Source organism: Doryrhamphus excisus, linkage group LG22 (assembly GCF_037039965.1).
Source record: "Doryrhamphus excisus strain RoL-2023G ecotype Guam linkage group LG22, RoL_Dexc_Guam_v1.1, whole genome shotgun sequence".
Taxonomy (NCBI): Eukaryota; Metazoa; Chordata; class Actinopteri; order Syngnathiformes; family Syngnathidae; genus Doryrhamphus; species Doryrhamphus excisus.
This window is the reverse complement of record NC_136378.1, coordinates 9,248,686-9,272,234: the sequence shown is the minus strand read 5'-3', so window position 1 is coordinate 9,272,234 and position 23,549 is coordinate 9,248,686. Positions and strand designations below refer to the sequence as shown.

Below are 23,549 nucleotides of genomic sequence, written 5' to 3'. Positions count from 1 at the left end.
GAGCTATTTTTATGCTTGAAAATGCTTTAAAAAAACACATACAAAATGTTAATAATGTTAAAAACCGTAAGAGTGAAGCCAGAAAATTCCAAACGCAAATTGACTGTCGTTTTTCCTAAAGATGTAATCCTGGTGACAACTGTAATCATGAATAAATTATCTTAATTTTAAGGGTACACCTGAAATCAAAATGTCTTTTTATTAAGTACATTCACTGGGTCCAATGCAGTTTCTGCCACAGCACCATAAGGGTTGAAATTACCACATTGAAAGTGGTTGTGTCTCACCTACTGACACCTAGTGGCCAGTGTAGAATACTACATATCATTCACAGCATCTCTGAATGCTTTCTGTTATTTTTATGCTTGAAAATGCTTTAAAAACACACACACAAAATGTTAATAATGTTAAAAACCATAACAGTGTGAAGCCAGAAAATTGTAAACGCAAATTGTCGTTTTTACTGTTTCCTAAAGATGTAATCCTCGCGACAACTGTAATAATGAATAAATTGTCTTAATTTAACAGTTCCACCTGAAATCAAAATGTCTTTTTATTAAGAACATTCACTGGGTCCAATGCAGTTTCTGCCGCAGCACCATAAGGGTTGAAATTACACCTGTTCTCTTTATGGAGCATCTAACAATAGCAGGAGTGACATTAATCTGTTCATGTTCATAGAGGTCAAGATGTAAAATTAATTTAATGGTTCCACCTGAAATCAAAATGTCTTTTTATTAAGTACATTCACTGGGTCCAATGCAGTTTCTGCCACAGCACCATAAGGGTTGAAATTACACCCGTTCTCCTTATGGAACATCTAACAATAGCAAGAGTGACATTAATCTGTTGATGTTCATAGAGGTCAAGATGTAAAATTAATTTAACGGTTCCACCTGAAATCAAAATGTCTTTTTATGAAGTACAATCACTGGGTCCAATGCAGTTTCTGCCACAGCACCATAAGGGTTGAAATTACACCTGTTCTCTTTACGGAGCATCTAACAATAGCAGGAGTGACATTAATCTGTTCATGTTCATAGAGGTCAAGATGTAAAATTAATTTAACGGTTCCACCTGAAATCAAAATGTCTTTTTATTAAGTACATTCACTGGGTCCAATGCAGTTTCTGCCGCAGCACCATAAGGGTTGAAATTACACCCGTTCTCCTTATGGAACATCTAACAATAGCAAGAGTGACATGAATCTGTTCATGTTCATAGAGGTCAAGATGTAAAATTAATTTAACGGTTCCACCTGAAATCAAAATGTCTTTTTATTAAGTACATTCACTGGGTCCAATGCAGTTTCTGCCGCAGCACCATAAGGGTTGAAATTACACCCGTTCTCCTTATGGAGCATTTAACAATAGCAAGAGTGACATTAATCTGTTCATGTTCATAGAGGTCAAGATGTAAAATTAATTTAACGGTTCCATCTGAAATTAAAATGTCTTTTTATTAAGTACATTCACTGGGTCCAATGCAGTTTCTGCCACAGCACCATAAGGGTTGAAATTACACCCGTTCTCCTTATGGAACATCTAACAATAGCAAGAGTGACATGAATCTGTTCATGTTCATAGAGGTCAAGATGTAAAATCAAACTGGACTTATTGAAGCTCTTCCTGAAGAACCAGCGGCCATGTTCTAGCCTCCACTAGTTCTTAGCACATCACTGGTACTCCATCGCTGATGGCAAGTAATTACATCAAACAACGCTGATTTGATTCTAATCTGCATCTAACTACGCTTGCTTCATTTTACATGATGCAGTCATTTCTGATTTATTGACTTGAACAGCACATTCGTCGCCTCGCCGGGCACCCCCACCCCCCAATTTCCCCCCCTCTTACGCTTGTGTGTGCTTGTCGTGACTGAATCATTTCCTTGCCCTCTCTATGCGATTGATTGCCCGCCACGGCGAGGTAAATTGCAAGGCAACCCGAGCCCTGATTACCTCTTAGCACAGAATACAGTCTCACCAAGCCAGGCCTTGATAAAATGCAGTTCTGGCCCCCTGTTGAACCCCCTTTGAAAAGTAGCCGTAATTATGACCCACCGCAGCTAGCTGGATCAGCAAGCGTGGTGGACGCGTACTTGATTCTTTCTGCTTAGTTGATGCACAGGAGCTGAGCGGCGGAAAGGAACAAGACCCCTGCTGTTGTGATGGAACTTCCATTCAATAGGCAACCGGTGATTAATTTTTCAATCCCGCTGCAAGGTTAGAAGTCCGATATGTGCAATCTTTTCACTATTTCTCTGGTCTTTTAGTGAGAAATATTGTTTGAAAATGCACACAAGCGTGAATGCTTAGATTTCCACTGGCAATTGTTCTACTGAAGTAATGTGTTAAAAGTAGAGGGGGGGTTATATATGTATTCATATCATAATTTTTTTGGTATGCAGAGTCCCGTTCAGTACAGAAAACAAAAAAAGAGCATGCAGACCCTCTTCCCTTTTATAAGAAGTAGTGGTGTCCAAAGTGTAGCCCAGGGGCCATTTGCAAAATAAGGCCCAAAGTGAATAAAACAACCCCCCCTTGCAGAAATTGAAATTATAATAATAGAAACTAATCATGCTTCATCAGTTTCAGATGATTTCCATGAAAAAGCATATGATCACAAAAGCCGATATTATATTACCTGTGTAATATTACCTGTATATAGACTTCTACACCACTATGTACATCTGTGTAATACTTGCTTTCATAGCCAGTATAGTTACTCCAGACTCCATTCACTGTGCAATATCCGATCGACCTCCATGTGCAATATTAAGGGCTTTAATATACTGCAATATACTAAGTTCTATGTGAAGTATTTCCATAATGCGTCATATTAACTCACTAGCAAGATCTCAGTGTATAGACTGGTCATATATCTCATCTCGTTCATGTTATCTACATACTGTATTGTATATAACTCTGGGAAAAACTGTTGATTTTGTTTATATTGTTTATTTTTCTATATTGTGTATTTTGTACTGCTTAACAGACTCTGTACTCTTGCTGCTGTGCAATGCAAATTTACCCACTGAGGGACGAATAAAGGCATATCTTATCTTATCTTATTGCAGTATAGTGATCCCAGTCTTGGTTTTGGGTCCCCCGCCCGATTTCCTTCACAGTGCCCAGGCATGCAAAAAAAACCCTCGTTAAACCTACCTGCCAACAAGTGCATGAAAAATATCTCACTGGGGTAGAATATTAAAACGCTTTAATTTAATACGGCAACTGAAAAACACAAAGTCGAAGTATGGAAGACGCCGCTGCTCTTTCGTTTGGAACCCAACTACGTGCTACCTGGACGTCCTGCTAGCGTTCCAGTAATGTTTTATTGTATTGTATTAGTAATGTCCTAGTTTTTGTGCCCCCTGGTAGTTAGGGTACCTTGGAATTGACCTGACCTGACCCCTTATAGAGCACCCCTGGCCAAAAAAAACCTCATAACGAAAATCGGAACTGGCAGTATAAAACCCCGATTGGAGCATCCGTAATACAAATATGAGTATTGAAACGGAAAAAACAAAAACTAGCATTGTTCAGCTACATGCAGCCAATAAGGCTGAAAATTTAATTAGGGCTGCTAAATGATGGTGATTATTTAATCAGATTAATCACATTTCATTCATTCATTCATTTTCTACCGCTTTTCCTCACAAGGGTCGCGGGGGTGCTGGAGCCTATCCCAGCTGTCTTCGGGCGAGAGGTGGGGTACACCCTGCACATATAGACAAACAACCATTCACACTGAGGGTGGGGAAAGACAAAATAAATAGCCAAACAGTTACCACTTCCACACAAAATAAGAGGAGAACTCATTCATTCATTCATTTTCTCCCGCTTATCCTCACGAGGGTCACGGGGGGTGCTGGAGCCTATCCCAGCTGTCTTCGGGCGAGAGGCGGGGTACACCCTGGACTGGTCGCCGTCCAATCACACATCGCACATATAGACAAACAACCATTCACACTCACATTCATACCTATGGACAATTTGGAGTCGCTAATTAACCTAGCATGTTTTTGGAATGTGGGAGGAAACCGGAGTACCCGGAGAAAACCCACGCATGCACGGGGAGAACATGCAAACTCCACACAGAGATGGCCGAGGGTGGAATTGAACCCTGCTGTGAGGTCTGCGCGCTAACCACTACACCGCCGTGCCGCCCATTAATCACATTTGACAAATTAATTATGGTTAATCACCATTTGCAACGTCTACATTGGGCAATACGAATGTAAAGGTGACTATAGGGGTGCTATATCATGTGCTATTTTCTCCAAATATGAACATATTATGAACATATTACACTTCTAAATAAGGAATCCTACTTTTGGTCGGGTTTGGAATCAAAAAGCAAGTGACTACTGCGCTCTTAAATTGAGTCATAAATCATTTGTTTAACTTGAGTGTATGCAGCACTCAAATAATATATGGATAAAAAATGTATATATGTTTGTTTTTTATATTGAAGTGCTTATAAATGTATGATTATGAATGTTGCCAACATGGTAAATCCACATAATAATACGTTTTGTTCTAATCCTACTACAAAAAATCCCTATTTTACGACGTTACGTGGTTATGAACGCACTTCCATGATTTATTATCCATCTTGGACTTCTTATCCAAGGTCACGACCCCACCACCGGCCACTTCGTCCAGCTCCTCCCGGCGGATCCCGAGGCGTTCCCAGGCCAGTTGGGAGACATCGTCTCTCCAACATGTCCTGGGTCTTCCTCCAGGCCTTGTACCGGTTGGACGTGCCCTGAACACCGTCTGGGAGGCATCCTAACCAGATGCCCGAGCCATCTGGCTCCTCTCGATGCGGATGAGTAGCGCTTCTACTTTGAGTCTCTCCCGGATGATAGTACTTGTCATCTTATCTCTTTGGGAGAACTCGAGATCGCATCCTTTAGGTCAGTGATTTTCAACCACTGTGCCGCGGCGCAATAGTGTACCTTGAGAAACCGAATTATCCAATATCACTTTTTATAATTAACATTATAAAATATCATTTGCAAATATTATGTCAATAGTATACATGGACCCAAATATTCCAATTGCATTTTATTTGCTCAAACGGAAAGAATTGAACAGGGTTGGAATATTCCTTTAACCAATCCGATTGAGGTATCTTGTACCCGCTCAAACGGAAAGTTGTCAGACTGCGTTCTTCTTCGTGGTGTATTTCTTCTTCTGTTGTTTATTGGCGGTTGGCAAGCAGCTTTCGTATGTATTAGTGCTATCTGTGAAACAGAATCTAAACCAGGGGTGGGCAAACTACGGCCCGGGGGCCACATCCGGCCCGCCAAGTGTTTGAATACGGCCCGCCCAATTTTTCCAAAGTATTTCATTTAAACTCAACATACAACCTGGCATCATGGCCTGAGCCAACCTTTTGATGGTTTTATCAATTTCGTTTTTTGACATGGTCTGTTGTTTACAAAGTGCTCCTGAAAAAAGGGACACAAGCACATAATAATAATAATAATTATTATTATTAGATTATTATTAGATTATTATAATTATTATTAGAACTATTATGATTATTATAATTATTATATTAATGCTAATTGTTATATTAATTATATATAATATTATTGTTATATTTGCATATTTTACATAATAATAATATAATAATTATTATTTTAATTTTATTGTAATTATTATAATATTTTATTATTTTTAAAATATTTAAATATAAATATAAAATAATAAATATAAATAATAAATAATAATAATAATAGCAGATTGCATGACAATTTTACAGATACAATAATACCAGGTGGACTGTTACGTGTAAAATATATAGTCTGCCCCCCCCCTCGTAAATTTTGTCATATCAATGCGGCCCGCGAGTCAAAAAGTTTGCCCACCCCTGATCTAAACCCTTGTATACTTTATTCACAAGTCCACTTTTATTAAAAAATTAAATATATATATCTATATAAAACATGTCCTGAGTTTAATTATAAAATATCAGCAAGATTGAATTTGATCTTTTCCTGTTTAAATTTAAATTTATCCCGGGTGCGTTCTTTCAGGGCATGCTCAGATATGACGTAACACGCAGATCCGGACGTTGTTCACTTTTAAAAATGGAGGCCAGCAATCGGCACTGGACTAAGCAAAGTTTGTTTTTGATTCAAACTAAATTTCAAGACTGGACAAACGAAAAAATTGGCAATACGGAATTATTCCAACAAGTGAAAGAAAAACTTGGGGAAGCTGGTATCACGTGATGTTGATGTTTACGTTTTACTGGGCATGCCCTATTGACTATTCTGGTTGATTATAGCGGCGCATGTAGACAAGAGATTGGAATATTCCTTTCTATGGATACCATTGTTTCCCGAAAGGTCATTCGGAAAGAGAAAAACTCGTCATGTAAACATGGCTACTGAGAAATGTAATATTGTTCCGTGTAGCAACACCTGCCTTGTTCCTCCGATAGACTTATTGATGCACGTGTGAGGTCGTGTTGACATTTTGTAACATTTTTGGTTAGTGGTGTGCCACAAGATTTTTCCAATGTAAAAAACGTGACGTGGCTCAAAAAAAGGTTGAAAAACACTTCTTTAGGTCACAACCCAAAGCTCATGACCCAAAGATCCACCGGAAAATGAAGATTTTTGTCTTTCGGTTTAGCTCAAATTAATTACTATTAACACTGTACAAAAAGTTGATCACTTTTTTGTCACTTTATCCTCCACAGCAGAAAAGGAAAGCGAATTAGCCATAAGATGGTATCCTTGAACATGTGAGACGATTTACTCCTATGAAATGGACAGTGACAACAAAGCAGCTCATTATTGAGACTCAATCCTCCCAATAAGCCCGTCTCTCCCTTTTTTGCAACGCCCCTTGTTGACATCCGAGAACCACCTGTGTACTACAAATGACATTGTGGAACCCGAAATGAATTTAAAGTCCACTTACCGTAAATGAGGACCGTTGCAGAGTTGCTTTTGCGGCGTGCGACAATATTCTTTGCCACACACGTGTAGTTGCCCGTGTCGGCTAGCCGAGCCTTCTTGATGACAAGATTATGGTCGGCGGTGATGAAAAAATTGGTGTCGCTCTGAGGGTCGATGATGTCCTCGTTTCTCTGCCACTCCACCTGAAAGAGTTTGATGGGTCAAAAGTGGAAGTGACTTTGGCAGCTAACTCGACTCACACAAGACTTAAATTGGAAAATCTGTTATGATGCTGTCAAAAATATTTATACCCTTGAATGATTTTGTAACAATGTCGGAAAGACACATGCAGCTGAGTGTGATATTTTGTTTTGCTTTCTGATTCCAATTTTTGGTGCAGTGTTGGATTGCGTTCTTTGTTTTCAAGCTCTCACTTGACCTTCTGCCTTCTTCAGGCTGCTGCTGGATTGTTGTTGGTATTACTGTCCCGTGTGATGCATATAATTGGACTTTTTTTTGCGTGATCCTTATTTTCTCCTGTGGTGACTTCTGCTCGGATGCTCTTTTTTTCCAGATTGTGGGCTCGCACTTTCTTTCCTATTTCTTTGCAAGCTGTCCCCGTGCTGTCCAAGAGTGATTGACTAGTTGGCTATTTGTGGTCCCTGGGCTGTCTGAGTGGCTGGCCCGACCTATGCTGTTTGTGTCATTAGAGCTCCCGGTGTCTATACAGCGATATTTCTACGGAGCTGCATGGTTTAGTACTCAGGGATGGTGTTTTTAAAAGTTTCATAATCTGAGTCAACAAGTCACGAAGCACCGTATCTAGCGTTTTTTACCACATGGCAAAAGAAACGATAAAATATTTAGGTGTAGTCAGGCCACAGACGACAAACAAACATAATATCTGATTATTTACACTGATATTCGACATTCTAAGAATGTTTTGTTGTCTTATACTACACTCTTAAAAATGCTGGGTTAAAAACAACCCAATATGGGTTGTTTCCCAACCCAGCGTTGGTTAAATATTGGACCAACCTCGCGTTGGGTTGGTTGTCTTAACCCAACAATTGGGTTGTTCATATGAGCCAACGCTGGGTTCATATTTACTACACTGCTGGGTTATTTCAACCCAGCAAATTGGGTTGCCAATATACTGTATATATATATATATATATATATATATATATATATATATATATATATATATATATATATTTATATATATTTTTTTCTATTTTTTATTTTTATTTTTGTTATTTTATTTTTATTTTTGTTATTTTTTTTGTTATTTTTTTATTTTTATTTTATTTTTATTTTTTATTCTCTTTTTTAATTTTAATTTTAATTTTAATTTTAATTTTAATTTTAATTTTAATTTTAATTTTAATTTTAATTTTAATTTTAATTTTAATTTTAATTTTAATTTTAATTTTAATTTTAATTTTAATTTTAATTTTAATTTTAATTTTAATTTTTACATAATGGAAATCCCAACCCAGCAGCAAATAACTTAGCACCCAACAGAGATAATCCAGCAAATTGGGTTCTCAGAATACCCAATTCAATAAAAAATGACCCAATTAAATGACCCAACAGTCTCAACCCAGCGGTTGGGTCAAAAAAACAACCCAGCATTTTTAAGAGTGTACATATTGGCTCACAGAAGTAATCCCTGTAAGTTTTGATGAGCCATGGAAAACTTATTTCTTCACATGGTTCCATCTGCATGTCCGTTCACAGCGCGACACGTTTGTTTTGTTTTCATTGGAGTGATCCGTTCCCGTCGGAATGCAACTATTTACTAATCCGGCACAATGTGAATGCAAATTTTTGTTCAACTTCCAAAAAAATAAATAATCTCAGGAGCGTTCCTGTGTGTACGAGGCCTTCGAGTGTATGAGAGATGGCAAAGAGACGGAATAAAGAAGCGAGCGAGAGCAAGTCAAATGGAGCCATTAATTATAGATAGGCCTTTAGAGATTCCAAACGTGAAGTGAAGCCTCCCAGCTTATCCTGGGCGATATGATGAGCCGATGTGATATATGGCATCTTGGAAATGTGGGAGAGATAATAAATCAATAAGAAGCGATAATTAGAGGTGTAATTTATCCATATGGGCTGTCTGTTCCCCGGTGGAAGCGAGGAGATGCCATAGAGACGATCCCTGAGCCTCTATTTGCCCTTTGTCCTCCTGCTGAAGAAAGGCTAAATCAGGGGTCTCAAACTCAATTTACTTGGGGGCCACTGGAGCTAGGGTAAGGGTGAGACTGGCCACATCAGGTTTTCCAAAAAAAATTAAAAAAATTATTAAAAACAGAAAAATATACAAACTTTTTCAGTGCTTTGGTTCCAATTTTCTACAATAAAAGCTCTGATAAAACATTCCACTGTTCTCAAATATCTTAATTTTTATTTTTCTACACAAAATAAGATGAAAAATAAATAAACAAATCAAGAATAAATCAGTAATAAATAAATATAATAATAATAATAAAACAGCAAATAATAAAAAACTTAAGAAACCACATATAGTTGGTGGGTAGACAAATTATTTTTTTCAGATTAAAATGAACAAAGCATTATTAGAGCCCTGTAGACATGACAAAACACGACTATAGTCACATTTATACTCTTTTTATTTACAACATATTGCGCAACTGCAGGGTCTTGAGACACATGCTAACTCGCAAACTAGAGAGCTAGCGACCTAAACGGTAGCCTCCAAGTTATTTCCTTTAAACTTAAAAAAGCCCAAAACTTACCACTTCCACACGGATAGGGAGGATAACTATTAACAGTTATTTAACCTTTAACATGAACATTAATCAAACGTAATAATTTTTTCTGGGTACATGATACCATACAGCATCCATATCAAACTTGCGCGGGCCGCACTAACGTTAAACTTTCATATCAAGGCTGGGGCCTCAAACTGGTGTCCTGCGGGCCACATTTGGCCCGCGGGCCACATGTTTGAGACCCCTGGGCTAAATGGATGCGCGCAAACTAGAGCTCTAGCGACCTAAACGGTAGCCTCCAAGTTATTTCCTTTAAACTTAAAAAAGCCCAAAACTTACCACTTCCACACGGATAGGGAGGATAACTATTAACAGTTATTTAACCTTTAACATGAACATTAATCAAACATAATAATTTTTTCTGGGTACATGATACCATACAGCATCCATGTCAAACTTGCGCGGGCCGCACTAACGTTAAACTTTCATATCAAGGTGGGGGCCTCAAACTGGTGTCCTGCGGGCCACATTTGGCCCGCGGGCCGCATGTTTGAGACCCCTGGGCTAAATGGATGCGCGCAAACTAGAGCTCTAGTGACCTAAACGGTAGCCTCCAAGTTATTTCCTTTAAACTTAAAAAAGCCCAAAACTTACCACTTCCACACGGATAGGGAGGATAACTATTAACAGTTATTTAACCTTTAACATGAACATTAATCAAACATAATAATTTTTTCTGGGTACATGATACCATACAGCATCCATATCAAACGTTAAACTTTCATATCAAGGTGGGGGCCTCAAACTGGTGTCCTGCGGGCCACATTAGGCCCGCGGGCCACATGTTTGAGACCACTGAGCTAAACGGATGCGAGATGGGGCCCTATAAATACCTTTCATATGTTCTCACCTCTGCTGGTGGCACTCCCTCCGGGGGATGGCAACGCAGCACCACCTCCTGATCCAATGCCACCTCTTTAGCCTGAGGCTCCTCCTCAAAGTTCTTTCTCAAGTCTGAGGAGAGAGCGCAAAGAAACACAACCAATTAGGCTATTTGTAACTGCATGTGGAGTGTAAATGAAAGCTCCGCCAAGCTAAACCGCAAAATGTTCACCGGCGGGCCTTGCTGAGCGTGTCGCACTCCAGTTGCCCCCCTCCCCCAAAAAAAAGCCACGCAGGGATTCGGTGGCACCAACCATGTTGCTTATTACAGACTGCCTGGCTGTTTCAGAGATGCTTGTCTGCTGCCAGAGGGGGCCGGCATCAAGCAAAAGCAATTGCATTACCGCTCATTCCTCCCAATACCTCCCACTCCCGCGCCACCCACTCTTCTCCAGCAGTCGCCTGCCTGCAGCTTCCATCTGTAAAAGAGCTTGGAGCAGCCACACGAAAACAAAGCCCTGAGGCACCTGGACAAGAACTCCTGCAAGCTTGGCTGACTGCATGAGGCTTCACATTTCATCTCATTGAATTCTTTTACCGGTGTTGTATATTTGCCCATAAGTCAGGCTGGTGAGCTAGCATTGCTTGGTCTTCTCTGGTGGAAATAAATGGCCGACTGCTTGTGTCTGATGAGCCAGACAGGCCACTGATAGCCAGCAGGTTGGCACTAATTTGATGCGTCCGCCCCGGGTTTGCACTCAGAGTGAATCGATGTGTTGCCGTGTCGCGGAGGGGCACAGGGCGCGGCTGTGAGCTGATGGTGAATTCCTTTTAACTAATGGGGGGGGAGCTTGTTCTCGGAGGAGCATTAAGACGGTGTGTTTTTTTTGCAAATGAAATGAGGCCGATCCAGAAGATGTGAAGATCATCTGAGTTAAATAAATGCGTCCGAATGAAACAAGGTTAGATAATAAGCACATGTTTTCCGAAGGTCTGCCTTCTGGTTGGGGGGGGACGCTATAGTGCTGTCTGGAATAATGCATATTTATGCTGGAATTAATAGGTGGCATGTTTTAAAATACTCAAATGGAAAAGGGCTTCCTCTAATAAAGCTTTTGAGGCAGCAGCGAGGGATGCGTCTGTGTTCCCCAGACAGATTTATCGTTGCTACATTGCAATAAATTTCAGATCTGTTTTTACTCCAGCTACTTTCATCTGGATTGTCGTTGATAGAGTCTATCCAGTGAAAAATATGCTCATGAATACTAAAATTTAGTGTGCTACTTTCACTGTGAGGTAGAAGAGGATTTGATGATGAAGGGCATTAAGGGATAACAGTCAATAATAACATAATGAGGATTATTATGACTTTATTCCATTATAGTTCTATGCACGGTTGGAGTTACACCGTTACTTTAAGGGGGCTTCATGTGGGTGTTGATGACATGCTGGTTAAAAAAAAAGTGTGATATCATTAACAGGAAATGTAGTACTTCAAGGGGGCTTGGCTGGAACTGACGACCACATAACTCCCGCCTTGGTTCTACGGTATGCATCGTAAAACCTCCAACGTTTGTTGTGCAAAAGGAGGGATTGATGCCGGTCTGGAATCATTCATGCATTTTCTACCGCTTATCCTCACATAGGTTCGCAGGGGTGATGGAGCCTATCCCAGCTGTCTTCTACACCCTGGACTGGTGGCCAGCCAATCACAGGGCACATATAGACAAACAACCATTCACACTCACATTCATACCTATGGACAATTTGGAGTCGCTAATTAACCTAGCATGTTGAAACCGGAGTACCCGGGGGAGAAAACCCACGCATGCACGGGGAGAACATGCAAACTCCACACAGAGATGGCCGAGGATGGAATTGAACCCTGGTCTCCTAGCTGTGAGGTCTGCGCGCTAACCACTCACCACCGTGCCACCCTACGAAGAAACATTCATTCATTCATTCATTTTCTACCGCTTTTCCTCACGAGGGTGCTGGAGCCTATCCCAGCTGTCTTCGGGCGAGAGGCGGGGTACACCCTGGACTGGTGGCCAGCCAATCACAGAGCACATATAGACAAACAACCATTCACACTCACATTCATACCTATGGACAATTTGGAGTCGCTAATTAACCTAGCATGTTGAAACCGGAGTACCCGGGGGAGAAAACCCACGCATGCACGGGGAGAACATGCAAACTCCACACAGAGATGACCGAGGGTGGAATTGAACCCTGGTCTCCTAGCTGTGAGGTCTGCTCGCTAACCACTCGACCGCCGTGCCGTCCTAGGAAGAAGCAAAGCTTATTAAATCCTACCCCTCCATCTGGTACTTTTACAATCAGTAACTGTTACATTTGTTCACTTCCTGCTTTCCTAATATAGTTCAAGTTGAGTTTTTTTTTTAATTTTAATTTTATTTTGGCAGGCTGCCATGTACTCCATGGAAGTAACAGCCACCATGGGACAAAAACTAGTTGCCGCCAGTGAGGCGGTGAGAGCTGGGCAAAATTTGCAAACAAAGTTTTTTTTTGTGTGTGTAAATGACAACAACACTCATAAGTCAATAACTTTATAGTAACTTCTTTCATTATTTAGTAAGGTTTAAAAACACAAGTTAGATGCCGCCAGTGAGGCGGTGAGAGCCGGGCAAAATTTGCAAAAAAAGTTTTTTTTTCGTGTGTGTAAATGACAACAACACTCATAAGTCAATAACTTTATAGTAACTTCTTTCATTATTTAGTAAGGTTTAAAAACACAAGTTAGATGCCACCAGTGAGGCGGTGAGAGCCGGGCAAAATTTGCAAAAAAAGTTTTTTTTGTGTGTAAATGACAACAACACTCATAAGTCAATAACTTTATAGTAACGTCTTTCATTATTTAGTAAGGTTTAAAAACACAAGTTAGATGCCACCAGTGAAGCGGTGAGAGTCAGGCAAAATGTGCAAAAAAAGTTTTTTTTTGTGTGTGTAAATGACAACAACACTCATAAGTCAATAACTTTATAGTAACTTCTTTCATTATTTAGTAAGGTTTAAAAACACAAGTTAGTTGCCGCCAGTGAGGCGGTGAGAGCCGGGCAAAATTTGCAAAAAAAGTTTTTTTTTCGTGTGTGTAAATGACAACACTCATAAGTCAATAACTTTATAGTAACTTCTTTCATTATTTAGTAAGGTTTAAAAACACAAGTTAGATGCCACCAGTGAGGCGGTGAGAGCCGGGCAAAATGTGCAAACAAAGTTTTTTTTGTGTGTGTAAATGACAACAACACTCATAAGTCAATAACTTTATAGTAACTTCTTTCATTATTTAGTAAGGTTTAAAAACACAAGTTAGATGCCGCCACTGAGGCGGTGAGAGCCAGGCAAAATTTGCAAAAAAAGTTTTTTTTTCGTGTGTGTAAATGACAACACTCATAAGTCAATAACTTTATAGTAACTTCTTTCATTATTTAGTAAGGATTAAAAACACAAGTTAATGTCACTCATATCTTCAGTTTTACCTGTCCACACAGAAACACCGACTTCTGTGTCAGGCTCTAATTTAATTTCTACTAAGTTACACTCTTCTGCACTCTGAGAGAATGAGACTGTATGACAAAAGGGCTCGCTACATTAATCACATTGCCCTAGAGATCAAACTCACCAAGGTGCTGAAACCAATGCACCGTGTTCCTGCCTGTATGGAGGCAGGCGACAATGGCAATATATCCAGGGGCGGCAAAATGATCACGTTTGTGTTCATATATTGTGATTAATTAATTAATCATCGTCCCAGGACGAGTGTCCACAAAATGAAAAATCTTGTATTGCACGAACAATTAGCCAATTAGTGTTAGTAATAATTTTAAAGCGCACTTACAAGCAATCCTGATGTAGGCTTTTTGGCTTTTCTGGGTTCCGGTAGTACTCCATGCAACACACTGACACCAGTACTCATCGAGACCGAAGATCTTCTCCACTTGCTGTCTGGTGATTTCGATCGTCACCTGCATGACTGGCAAAGCTGCAAAAAATAAAATAAAAATAATAGAGTAAACGCAGTGAAAGGGGTTTAATGTATTTAAGTTTTGTCAAATGAGTCAAGTCTTTCTGTACGCCGTACCTTCCGTACAAATGCACCCATGTAATTTGGAAAGTAGTGCAGAATAAACAAGCAGGGAACTATAATCGTATATAAACAGAGTGCTTGTTAACTGAGGAAAATGAGAAGAGCGCCTACAGCTATCATTGGTGCCATTTGGAAAGTAGATAAAACAGCAACAGTTGGGATGAAATGCAGAAATGCACACAGCAAATAAACAAGCCAGCCTATGCTGCTCTTTTATAGTTAAACCCAGGTAATTAAATCTCTGTGATGCAGTACAAAATAGCTCCATTGCTTAAAGACAAGCCTTCGGGAAGCCAAACAAGAAGTGAAAAGAACCCGCTCTGCAAAAGTTCACACAATATAACTTCGTAAGGAGTTGTCTGATTCAAGGGACACCGGAAGTTTCCCTTTGACCTTTTATTTATAAGACACACCTTTTTAATCAGGCTTTTAACTCATATTTTTAAACTTTTCTGATGTTTTTATCTTTTTAGTCCCATTTTATGCTCTTAGTCTTCAGCTTTTAACTCCAGTGTTTTGTTTTTGTCTTTTTAGTCCTATTTTTTTGCTCTTAGTCTTCAGCTTTTAACTCCAGTGTTATGTTTTTATCTTTTTAGTCCTATTTTATGCTCTTGTCTTAAGCTTTTAACTCCAGTGTTATGTTTTTATCTTGTTAGTCCTATTTTATGCTCTGAGTCTTCAGCTTTTAACTCCAGTGTTTTGTTTTTATCTTTTTAGTCCTATTTTATTGCTCTCAGTCTTCAGCTTTTAACTCCAGTGTCATGTTTTATCTTTTTAGTCCTATTTTTTTTGCTCTTAGTCTTCAGCTTTTAACTCCAGTGTTATGTTTTTTATCTTTTTAGTCCTATTTTATGCTCTTAGTCTTCAGCTTTTAACTCCAGTGTTATGTTTTTATCTTTTTAGTTTCATTTTATGCTCTTAGTCTTCAGCTTTTAACTCCAGTGTTTTGTTTTTATCTTTTAAGTCCCATTTTTTTGCTCTTAGTCTTCAGCTTTTAACTCCAGTGTTTTGTTTTTATCTTGTTAGTCCTATTTTTTTTGCTCTTAGTCTTCAGCTTTTAACTCCAGTGTTATGTTTTATCTTTTTAGTCCCATTTTGTTTGCTCTTAGTCTTCAGCTTTTAACTCCAAGTGTTATGTTTTTATCTTTTTAGTCCTATTTTATGCTCTTAGTCTTCAGCTTTTTACTCCAGTGTTTTGTTTTTATCTTGTTAGTCCTATTTTTTTGCTCTTAGTCTTCAGCTTTTAATTCCAGTGTTTTGTTTTTATCTTGTTAGTCCTATTTTTTTTGCTCTTAGTCTTCAGCTTTTAACTCCAGTGTCATGTTTTATCTTTTTAGTCCTATTTTTTTTGCTCTTAGTCTTCAGCTTTTAACTCCAAGTGTTATGTTTTTATCTTTTTAGTCCTATTTTATGCTCTTAGTCTTCAGCTTTTAACTCCAGTGTTTTGTTTTTATCTTTTTAGTCCCATTTTTTTTGCTCTTAGTCTTCAGCTTTTAACTCCAGTGTTATGTTTTTATCTTTTTAGTTTTATTTTATGCTCTTAGTCTTCAGCTTTTAACTCCAGTGTTTTGTTTTTATCTTGTTAGTCCTATTTTTTTTGCTCTTAGTCTTCAGCTTTTAACTCCAGTGTTTTGTTTTTATCTTGTTAGTCCTATTTGTTTTGCTCTTAGTCTTCAGCTTTTAACTCCAGTGTTATGTTTTTATCTTTTTAGTTTTATTTTATGCTCTTAGTCTTCAGCTTTTAACTCCAGTGGTTTGTTTTAATTTTTTTAGTCCTATTTTTTTTGCTCTTAGTCTTCAGCTTTTAACTCCAGTGTTTCTTCAGGGGGCTCCTCCACACTGGGGGCTGTGTCGGGGGTGCCATCCTTGGGTCCCTTTGACCCGGCCGGCTGGGGGTTCCTCCCTTTAATGTGGGGGTCCGCCCGTCTGCCGGAGTTGGGGTGCCCGGGTGCTGGTCTTCCGATGGTACGGCCTGCAGCTCCTCCCAGTGTGGACGGCCCCAAAGGTGGCGTTTCCTTGTTCCTCAGTGCCATGCCATGTCTCCCTACTGTGTGTGATTGTGTGATTGTTGTGTGTGTGTGTGTCTAGTATGGAGGGTGGGAAGGAGGGGCTTTCTTTTGTTTTGTGGTAATTGTTTTAATTCTGTAAAGCACTTTGTGTTGCATGTCTTTGCAGGAAAAGTGTTATACAAATAAAGTTGATTTGATTTTGATTTGATTTATTTAGGATGCAATCTACAGCTCATTTGTGTTGTCTTGAGCAGAGTACTAGTATATGTCCTACTTTCTTTCCACTTTGACAAAGATATCCTCATTTCCTTTCCGTTTTTTTCCTGCTCACCCCATCTGATCTTTCCTCTCTGGGTTTTTTTTTTTTTTTTCCCAGAAAGGTGTTCAACCTTTCATATGAACACAAAGCTTTCCAGGGAGCCACAGAGGACACATCTGCCTAGCTGGCACAGAAGCATACACGCCCGCTGTATATTTAAGTCTCAATGGAGTGTCGCTCTTCAATTTCTATTTGCATAAAAGCACTTTGTGACTCTCCTGCACTGTGCACACACACACTTGATCTGTCTGCAGTGATCGCTTCCAGCTCCAGACAGAAGTTGGTGGAAGCTTGTCTAAGTGGCACCTATCAGGCCATCAAAACTAGTATATGGCAATTATGTAAAGTACTTGCACCGTCGACAGATATCATGGAAAATTGTTGTTTTCTGCAAACAAATTGATGTTCTACCTTGCCCTTGTATGACAATCTTTATCTGGAAAAGAAATAGGAGGGACTACTGATTAGTAGCCCGACACACACACAGATAGGTGTGCCTGGGAGCTCACAATACATTTGGATACATTTGCCGTAAATCCAGCCTTGAGGCACTTCTGTGTCTCTGAATTCAACTTCTACGTTCTTGTACGTGCTTCACTCCCAACAAAGGCAAAAACACCTCAAAATATTGAATGCAAGTTAAGTAAGTTTCCTGCTTTTATTCTCTTAGTGTGTCAGCCCCGTGCGCACTCGTGCAGGGAAAATTTGTGGCTCAGCCGGTGAGCGAGAACCCCTAAAAGTTTGAACAAATACCGAAAGTAACAAAGTGGGCACTGCTGGGAATCGACAAATGGAGCAGAAGGAACCTTGCTAGCCTTAAATCAGCACTATGCCAACATTGGGCTTTGCCCCTTAAAATGTCAAATGAAACGGAAGACAAACACATCTACCGGTATGTTAGATAACAGTCCCCTTGTCTTTATGTGCGATTCCAGGAACGGCGCTTGTTCTCACATTTGAAAAGAAGTCGGAATATCATATTATTTGTTGGAACTTCATAGGAAATAATAATCCCTTCAAGGGTCCAACTCACAATCATTACCTGTACAATTTACATGTGATATTTGCTTTGGGCGAGAGGCGGGGTACACCCTAGACTGGTGGCCAGCCAATCACAGGGCACATATAGACAAACAACCATTCACACTCACATTCATACCGATGGACAATTTGGAGTCGCTAATTAACCTAGCATGTTTTTGGAATGTGGGAAGAAACCAGAGTACCCGGAGAACATGCAAATTCCCCACAGAGATGCACGAGGGGGGAATCAAACCTGGGTCTCCTAGCTGTCTGTCCTGCGCGCTAACCACTCGACCACCGTGCAGCCAAAAAATAAGACAAATAATGAAATATGTAATTTTGTTACATTAAAAAGATGCCCGAGGGGGGGAATCAAACCTGGGTCTCCTAGCTGTCTGTCCTGTACGCTAACCACTTGACCACCGTGCAGCCGAAAAATAAGACAAATACTGAAATATGCAATTTTGTTACATTAAAGCGCCAAAACAATGAGCAATAGTCAACTATTAAAATTTGTCGTCCTAGTTTCAACAGCAACGATAAAATTTGGAAAACTTCCCATTTCTACATGGCACAAACATCTGTATATGAACAAAATAAAGTGCATAGTATGAAACTCTGGACTAATGTTCATTCAATCATTTTTTTAACGCTTTTTTCCTCACGAGGGTCGCGGGGGTGCTGGAGCCTATCCCAGCTGTCTTCGGGCGAGAGGCGGGGTACACCCTGGACTGGTCGCCAGCCAATCACAGAGCACATATAGACAAACAACCATTCACACTCACATTCATACTTTCATACAGGGAAAGGAAGGGTGCTTTTTTGCAGCTGCGCTGTAATAAGACCCGCTTACTTGCAGGCATACAGGGACTGCAGATAAGCCTGGACGTCTGTATTAGGTATTGTTGCCATTAATAAATGATCTGGTTCTCATTCTATGATTTGGTTCTTTAAGATTCCCTTATTCTCGATTCGAAACCCACTTAGAGTCCTCAGAGGGAGGATTTCTACAATATAGACAAACAACCATTCACACTCACATTCATACCTAGAAAACCCATGCATGCACGGGGAGAACATGTAAACTCCACACATAGATGGCCGAGGGTGGAATTGAACCCTGGTCTCCTAGCTGTAAGGTCTGCGCGCTAACCACTCAACCGCCGTGCCGCAGTTTTTTTTTCCAGTATTGCTATTCACTTAACAGTAATTCCTCCTGTATTCCTTCCTGTATTCTTATATCGAATAACATAACCAGTGCAATAACATAACATAACCATAACAGTAACTTTTCCTCCACTTTGCCCCGAGTTCTGGTCCGTTTTTGGTGTTGGAGAAAGTCACATAAAGGTCAGACTTTACCTGAACCCACCAACTAGCCCGCCTCTCCCCTAAAAAAAGACATGATTGCAACAATGAAGGCCAAATATCCCCTATCGTCCCTCTAACCTGAACGTAAAATAAAAATCCATTTGGTGCAGCCGCACAGATGAAATACAGTGCAGCATTAAAAATTACAATAGCTTTGAGTCAGACTCTTCTCGGAGCAGTTTATATATGCATATCATTTGGAGGAAGACGCCATATATTAGAAGACGTACAGTATATTAGGTGTTCACTAACAACCCATATCCAGTGCCTAGAAATGCTCCAGGAACGAATCTGATTAATGCAAACTTCTCCTTGTCTGAGCTAGCGGGTGAAAGGAATAGAAGATCAGAATGGAGATGCAATGCATGAACAATAGCAACCTGAGGTGAGAAATTCTAAGAGGAGCAATTTGAAAAGCTCTGCTTGCCAGGGTAATTGCATTCTGTTTCCTTATCTCTGCCCGTCGCCATAATTACCTGCTTGCTGTGTCTGACACCTTCAAGAAACACTGCTGTGCGTCACTGTGTCCAATTTCTCTCCAATTAATGCGTACCGCCCCGTAATCGGAGTGTTTGGCGAGTGAAATACACACTTATGACTCAATTGTATCAATAATCGCATATTTTATGTATAATCGACTGCCTCCAGAACATGCAAGAATTTACACTTACTGCAAATGTGGAAATGTTCACTTCAAGTAAAGTGAGGATTAAAAATGTGACAGACCCCCCCCCCTCACCCCCCCGCTCGCTTTGAGCTGCATTTATAAATGAGCTTTTAATTACAACCTCAGAGAAACAAGCAGAGTCCGTGTGTAGAAACACTGATTAGTTGGAAAGAAAACACTTGAAGGCTAAAGAATTGACAAAGAAACAACAACAACAACAAAATACTGATATGACCTTTGACCCCCGGCTTGTGTAAGTAAGTACCGCGAGCTGGACGCAATATGCACAAACAGATGGAATCATGTCTGGAGGGACATCCATTGAAAAGCAGAAATGTGAAAAAAAATAAAAGCGGCAGAGTTGATTGCCATAACAATAGGCTTTTATTACAGGTGGGCGTGGTTTAACTGGAAATTGGTACATTATTTTAAGCCTGAAATTAGAAGTTGCTATATTTATTGATTATTATTTTGCTATATGTGTATGTGTATTTTTTTTATTGATCTGTGTGAAGTTGGTGATTCGTGCAAAGAAGGAAATATATGTCAGCTTTGTGTACTGTATTTTTTATCACATGGTTCAGTACTACATGCAAGGTCTTTCTTTTGACTTTATATCATCAGCCAAATTAGAAGCAAGTAGACGACAGAACCCCAGTGACTAACGCACAAGCCATATATAGCTGTCTTGTAAAATGCACCGCATACATTACAAAAGTTTAAGATTGTAACAAGATTGTGATGAGTGGTGTACTATTTTACTACGCTTATGTATATAATGTACTATGATAGCCAATTGGCAATTTGGAGTCGCTAATTAACCTAGCATGTTTTTTTTGGAATGTGGGAGGAAACCGGAGTACCTGGAGAAAACCCACGCATGCACGAGGAGAACATGCAAACTCCACACAGAGATGGCCGAGGGTGGAATTGAACCCTGGTCTCACCTCACAGCTAGGAGACCAGGGTTCAATTCCACCCTCGACCATCTCTGTGTGGTGTTTGCATGTTCTCCCCGTGCATGCAGAATGTGAGTGTGAATGGTTGTTTGTCTATATGTGCCCTGTGATTGGCTGGCCACCAGTCCAGGGTTGTACCCCGCCTCTCGCCCGAAGACAGCTGGGATAGGCTCCAGCACCCCCCGTGACCCTCGTGAGGATAAGCGGTAGAAAATGAATGAATGAATGAGTTCTCCTCTTATTTTGTGTGGAAGTGGTAACTTTTTGGCTACTTATTTTGTCTTTCCCCACCCTCGGCCATCTCTGTGTGGAGTTTGCATGTTCTCCCTTTGCATGTGTGGGTTTTCTCCGGGTACTCCCACATTCCAAAAACATGCTAGGTTAATTAGCGACTCCAAATTGTCCATAGGTATGAATGTGAGTGTGAATGGTTGTTTGTCTATATGTGCCCTGTGATTGGCTGGCCACCAGTCTAGGGTGTACCCCGCCTCTCGCCCAAAGCAAATATCACATGTAAATTGTAAACACTGCACGGAGTCAGCCATGGCAAAAAGTTCTCCTCCCATTCCGTGTGGAAGTGGTACTTTGAGTGTGAATGGTTGTTTGTCTATATGTGCCCTGTGATTGGCTGGCGACCAGTCCAGCGTGTACCCCGCCTCTCGCCCGAAGACAGCTGGGATAGGCTCCAGCACCCCCCGCAACCCTCATGAGGAAAAAGCGGTAGAAAATGAATGAATAAATGAATGTATATTAGGTATTATTTTCCATTATGTGCACGATATAATTAATTTCAGTGGAAATGTCATGTCTAGAGGGCTCTAAATAATAATTTTGAAGGTCTTAAACAGATTTTCTATGTGCCAATGACAAAAATATACATTTTCTATGCCACTTTTCTATGTCACGAGGGTCACTGGGGTATGCTGGAGCCTATCCCAGCTGTCTTCGGGCGAGATACACCACATCTCTAACATAATAATAACATTACAATCATAATCATAATAACAATAACATGGGCTACTGTTGCATTTGAAACCTATGCCAAGCTCAAACTCAACTCTGAACCCCAATCGTCACTTCCTGTCCTCAACATACAGTATATGTACTTATCCCTTCTACCCGTTACTATAGGGATTACTGTATATATAAATACAACATGTGATCTGTTGAAGACCGTCCTGCAGTGTTTGCAGGGAAGTCATTTTTTTTGCAGAAATTCAACAAATCACCTCAGTGCACACTGTCGCCCCTCTTCTAGACTCGTACCGCCTCTCATTTGGAGGTTCAACTTTTCGTTCAACGTTTGGAACACTGGGACATTCATCAATGTCACTTCCCTCTCAACAAGCAATCAAAGTCAAAAACAGGAAGGGGCCGTCAGTGGTGAAGGAGAAAGCCATCCTTCTGAGAACTTGCTGTGGAAACGATGCTGGCACATGTGTCGGGTCCGGGTGTTGTCATAGATGTGTGGAACTGTGAATTTGTAATATGTGATGTATCCCAATGTTCATATACATTAAACCATAATACTCAAGTACATCCTTTGAATGCATCATCCAGACTGTTCCATAGTTTTAGTAACCAAGCAACAATAGATCCATGTGAAGAGCACTCGGAAAATATATCAGTGGGCACTTTAAGATACAGAACGTAGTCTAAAAAGAGCTTTCAAAAACATCCATCATGGCTGCAGATCTGAGCGGGCTTAAGAACCAGGTTTCAACAAATTAAGAAGGAGGAGTAAATGGTGACTGGAGGAGATTGGGATTGGGTTTGCCAACGTCTGCAAGCATCAGAGTACAATACACGTTATTAGTAGAGAGTTGGAGAATATGGCAGCTGGATTTCATTCATTCATTCATTTTCGACTGCTTTTCCTCACCAGGAGCATGCAAACTCCACACAGAGATGGCCGAGGGTGGAGAAAGACAAAATAACTAGCCAAAAAGTTACCACTTCCACACAAAATAAGAGGAGAACTCATTTATTCATTTTCTACCGCTTATCCTCACGAGGGTCACAGGGGGTGCTGGAGCCTATCTTAGCTGTCTTCGGGCGAGAGGCGGGGTACACCCTGGACTGGTCGCCAGCCAATCACAGGGCACATATAGACAAACAACCATTCACACTCACATTCATACCTATGGACAATTTGGAGTCGCTAATTAACCTAGCATGTTTTTGGAATGTGGGAGGAAACCGGAGTACCCGGAGAAAACCCACGCATGCACGGGGAGAACATGCAAACTCCACACAGAGATGGCCGAGGGTGGGGAAAGACAAAATAACTAACCAAAAAGTTACCACTTCCACACAAAATAAGAGGAGAACTCATTCATTCATTTATTTATCCTCACGAGGGTCACGGGGGTGCTGGAGCCTATCCTAGCTGTCTTCGGGCGAGAGGCGGGGTACACCCTGGACTGGTGGCCAGCCAATCACAGGGCACATATAGACAAACAACCATTCACACTCACATTCATACCTATGGACAATTTGGAGTCTCCAATTAACCTAGCATGTTTTTGGAATGTGGGAGGAAA

The 23,549-nt window shown here is 40.3% G+C and overlaps 1 protein-coding gene across 4 annotated transcripts in view; it reads right to left on the bottom strand.

Annotated features, from left to right (window-relative positions):
- The window catches only part of unc5a (unc-5 netrin receptor A), a 226,997-nt gene that overhangs the window by 69,051 nt on the left and 134,397 nt on the right, over positions 1–23,549 (bottom strand). For all 4 annotated transcript variants that reach the window (XM_058063405.2, XM_058063407.2, XM_058063406.2 and 1 more), the window contains exons 3-5: positions 14,410–14,553; positions 10,576–10,679; positions 6,947–7,127 (exon numbers count right to left, since the gene is read on the bottom strand). In XM_058063405.2, coding sequence (XP_057919388.2) covers positions 6,947–7,127; positions 10,576–10,679; positions 14,410–14,553 — 429 coding nt within the window. The remainder of the gene's footprint in view (positions 1–6,946; positions 7,128–10,575; positions 10,680–14,409; positions 14,554–23,549) is intronic.